General features: G+C 34.5%; 1 protein-coding gene across 1 annotated transcript; it reads left to right on the top strand.

Moving 5' to 3' along the window:
* Positions 1–249: 249 nt before the first annotated feature.
* On the top strand, positions 250–1,270 carry LOC133790154 (phytosulfokines 2-like). Its single transcript, XM_062227690.1, has 3 exons — positions 250–534; positions 632–726; positions 825–1,270. Exons 1-3 carry the CDS (start codon positions 408–410, stop codon positions 948–950), a joined length of 348 nt encoding a protein of 115 aa, XP_062083674.1. The 5' UTR covers positions 250–407; the 3' UTR covers positions 951–1,270.
* The last annotated feature ends 3,056 nt before the right edge of the window (positions 1,271–4,326 follow it).

Here is a 4,326-nt window from a genome sequence, read left to right as displayed (position 1 = left end):
TTTTTATAATGAAATATATTATAAATTTTTATAAAATTTTGAATAATTTACAGTGTCAAAAATTAAGTTGAAACATATTATTTTTTACATGCACAAAAATATTAGTCACGCTTACAATATCTTATTTTTAAACTAGTTGAAAACACAAAAGAGCGGCCACGTCGATACATATAAATTTCCTAACTCTATAAATGCCTTATTTGGAGGGGAGCTTAATGTGACACAAAACAGTAGTCAATGACTGTTTTTCTCAACTGTTTATATATATATATATGTATTTATTATTTTTCTCTGATCAGCTTTCATAAATTATTCTCACCACCCCAACTCCCAAGCCCAACTTTCTCTTCCTTCAAGTACATATCATCACATCACCTCTCTTTGTCTTTCATTTCAAGTTGAAACTCATGACAGCAATGAAGCAAAGCTCTCAGAACTCCAGTACTCATCTTCTTCTCTTTCTCTTCATGCTTCTCTTGATTTCTTATTCCTCAAAATTATCTGCAGCCACTTTCTTGGTAACCAAACATGATGGTATATATAATTACTCCTCCCCACTTTTATATTCTTATCTTCTTTGCTTGATCTTATGATAATATTTTATATATATATATATATATATATATTGCAGGAATACAAGAGGAACAAACACTCAAAGAAATGACTATTACTACTACTAGTACTGAGGGTACATTTGAAGAGTTGGAAAGGAGTGAATCAGTTGATGTATGGCCCCATACTGATCATATATTTCAATATACTTATATATATATAACTATATATGTGGCTAATATATCTTTTTCTTTTTTGGGATATTTTTTTAGGAGTTGATGGGATTGGAGGACTGTGGAAAGGAAGGTGATGATGATGATGATGAAGAATGTTTAAAGGGAAGGATTATTGCTGAGGCTCACTTGGACTACATCTACACCCAACATCAAAAGCCTTGAAATATTTATATATATATATATATTTATATGATTATTACCTTTTTCTTTATAAGTATTTATTAATTAGTTAGCTAGCCATGTTATCAGGTATAATTACTTCCCACCTTTTCCTTTATTCCCTTAACTAGCTTTGAAAAAAGTGTATTCTATAATTAATATTTAGGAGTGTTATTAATAACTTAATTAGGTTTATTTAAGGTTGTGTACTAAATTTGTAACTTTGGTTTAGGCATGATGTTATATATTGTGCTATAAACGAAGTGTAAACTTTATATATATATATATATAATTAATGTTAAAAAAATATGTTATATAATGAAGTTGATGTAATTATTAGTTTCTTTAATTATAACCTTTTGTTCTTTGGTTTTTGAGGAAAAATAATATAAAATGGTTAATTTTCCGGCCTTTTTTTTCCATCAGGAGCAAAATGATGACTTGAATTAAGCAACAGTTTAATAAACAATTATAAATATAAATACATTTTTTTATCTATGAATTAATTAATTACATGTTAAGAATGAGAAATTTAGTAGTAAAAAAAAGTTCTTCAACCACCAAAATTAACATACATCTAAAGAAAAAGTAACAAGAACTTTCAAACTTACTATGCAGAGTTAAAAATTAGAGAATTGTTAAAGAGCACAACTAGTAATATTGGATCTCATATATGAAAAACGACTAACTACTCATAGAGTAATGATATGTGCACTTAAAATATGCACTCAAATATTATACACAGTGATGTGTCGCTGCTTTTTTAAAATAATGGGTCCCAGTTTTAATAAATGTATATTAAACTGTCACATCACTGTGTGTAATATTTGAGTGTATATTTTGAGTACACGTATTATTACTCCTACTCATAAGGTGCCACCTCATGATGATGTTGGACACTGATACCTAATAACAATGCTTTAAAAATTAATTATATATGGTGGTTGATGATTAAGGGTTTATGCTTACAAAGCAATTTAATAGTAAATACAGTTGGGAGATTGGGGTGTTATGATAAGTAAAGTTATAGTAACACACTAGTAGTAAAGAGAAATTTAGTGATAGATCTACAATTACTTTTTCTTTTATTTGGTAATAAAATTAAAAAGCAGCTACTTTATGTGGTTGAAAGTTTGAATGAATTGCATGGATTCAATCAACTTGTACTTAAAGATCACGTGTAGAGCAGTACCCATTATTGAGGGAAAGAGCACTTTGGTAGCTAGTAGTGCTTATTTATTAACCCTTTTTTCTATGTCTACTGTCAGTTACTTTAACATAGCAGCTACCTTTTGTAGATGTCGACAGAGATTTTTGTCAACTCACTACTTGTGTTGTGTCATCCTTTACCCTTATCGTGGTTCCTTTTTATGAGTTTTTTAAAGTAACTTTTTTTATTGTTAAAATGCACGATAACACATGAACTAACACTACGTGGTTGGTTAGCGATACTTCATAATACTTACAAAAATTCAAATGTATGGAATTCAATATTAAATTGTACTAATAGCGATATGTCGCCTCCTTGTGGTGTTGGACACCGGTAGTGCCCCTTAGCAATTCTTTTTTTCATTACTTACTTTATTTTTTTTAATAATGGTTTTATTTTTAGATTATATTATTTCATATGTATTTTGGTTACCTTCAAAACTTATTTGTAGAAAATTAGTTATATAAAAATAACTAATTATGTACAAATACAAAATATGTATTTTGGCAAGTTGCTCACGCCTCGAGGATCTCACGACTCGAGGAGCTTTAGAAGAACATCCCCATATTAGGCATCTTGGGAGGCGAGGTTCATCGGCAGTCTAATATCTTCTCCGGGAGTAATAAGAATGACACTCATGGATTAGTCTCTAGCTTTCGAGGTAGGTTAAACGACATTATTCTTATCACATTTTCGTACGTTGAAAACACAGACAACATACTCAAACTACATTAGTCCATGACTAATGCCTATAATATATTTTTTCAAAAGTCCTGTGCCCAAGCCTAAGCCCAAGCCCATCTCTCCTTAACCACATTGTTTTCTCATACCACTCTCATTTCCTCACACCCAACTACCCCTTCTTAATCTCTCTCTCTACACTTCACTCTTGGTTTTCATCCGTCTCATTCTCTCACTCTTTAGTTTTCATCTTTCTTGTTTTCTCACTGGGCTGGCAACAGTGACCAACTTGATAGGGAAAGGGTTGGTGATTGTAACGCCCTACTTCCTTTGAACCATTACTATGTGAGTTAAAAATGTATCATTAGCTTGCTAATCGAGGTTTTAAGTTAAAAGTGTGACTAAACTGAAAGAAAACTCGTTTAATGATATTAAGTATAAAAATTTGAACATTCATTGAAATTATTAAAAAGTTACACAGTTGGGATCCCAAAATACTATTTGGAAAATATGTTACAACTCAAGAATACAAATAAGGTCGACCTAAGCGATAAAGCGATTATTTACAGTATTTTCCCAAAATAACCCTGGTCGTGGTAGCCAGGTAAGCCGGACATGTACTCGTTGCTCCATGCTCTCCGTACTCATGGTTGGTCGATCTTTCTTTTGCCCTGACCTGCACCATAGAACACCCGTGAGACGAAGCCCAACAAGAAAACTCAACACAAAACATATAACATAACAATTCACAGTATACAACAAAACAACCAACGAGCTAAACACATAGCGGCCCACACCGTCCCAGGCGCTTTACCAGGCCCTGGGTTCGCAGTCTTCACCGAGCGAGTGGATACATCACCCTAGGAGGGTCTCGCCCTAACGGCCTGCACTCAGTGTGCTCAACGCCAATCCCGGCCATTTGCTGTACCCGGCTTCTTGCCGTTCTCAGCCTTCGTCGTTCACTCACAAACATGTATAACACAACATAGTAAATCACAGATATCCACAATACATATTAAGCATAAAACAATAGGGTCGCGCCCTGAAGTACAAACAATAGGGTCGTGCCCTGCTCTACGAGTACAACAGTTTTCTTACCTGTGTCCCAAGCGCTAGCAGTTAAGCAAGCAACCACAACTTCCGAGAACGATCCTCTCCTGAGCCTTAGCAGTAACCTAGTCACAACCCATAAATAACGTTCTCATTACTATCTGATTTTATAATTGAACCCCGGAATCGATCCTGTGCTCTTGCAACCTCTAATTTCCCCACACAAGGTGGTGAAATCGTCCCCCGAGCCCCTGGGCCTATGCCCTAAAAATACAACTTTAAGGGCCCTAAAAATGGCCTAGCGCCGCAGCACAACCATACGGATGCTGTGACACCTAGCCAGGACCCCCTGCTCTGGATCATCCCAGCGCCGTGGCTAAGAAGAACAACGCTGTGGCGCTCCTACACGAACCCAGAAAACTAGGTTTTTCCACCATT

Source organism: Humulus lupulus, chromosome 7 (assembly GCF_963169125.1).
Source record: "Humulus lupulus chromosome 7, drHumLupu1.1, whole genome shotgun sequence".
Taxonomy (NCBI): domain Eukaryota; kingdom Viridiplantae; phylum Streptophyta; class Magnoliopsida; order Rosales; family Cannabaceae; genus Humulus; species Humulus lupulus.
This window is presented reverse-complemented; position numbering and strand designations above follow the sequence as displayed.

Coding starts and splice junctions, on each gene's coding strand:
- LOC133790154 (XM_062227690.1), top strand. CDS start 408: ATGACAGCAATGAAGCAAAGCTCTCAGAACTCCAGTACTCATCTTCTT. Junction 535..631: donor CTTGGTAACCAAACATGATG/GTATATATAATT, acceptor TATATATTGCAG/GAATACAAGAGGAACAAACA. Junction 727..824: donor AAAGGAGTGAATCAGTTGAT/GTATGGCCCCAT, acceptor ATATTTTTTTAG/GAGTTGATGGGATTGGAGGA.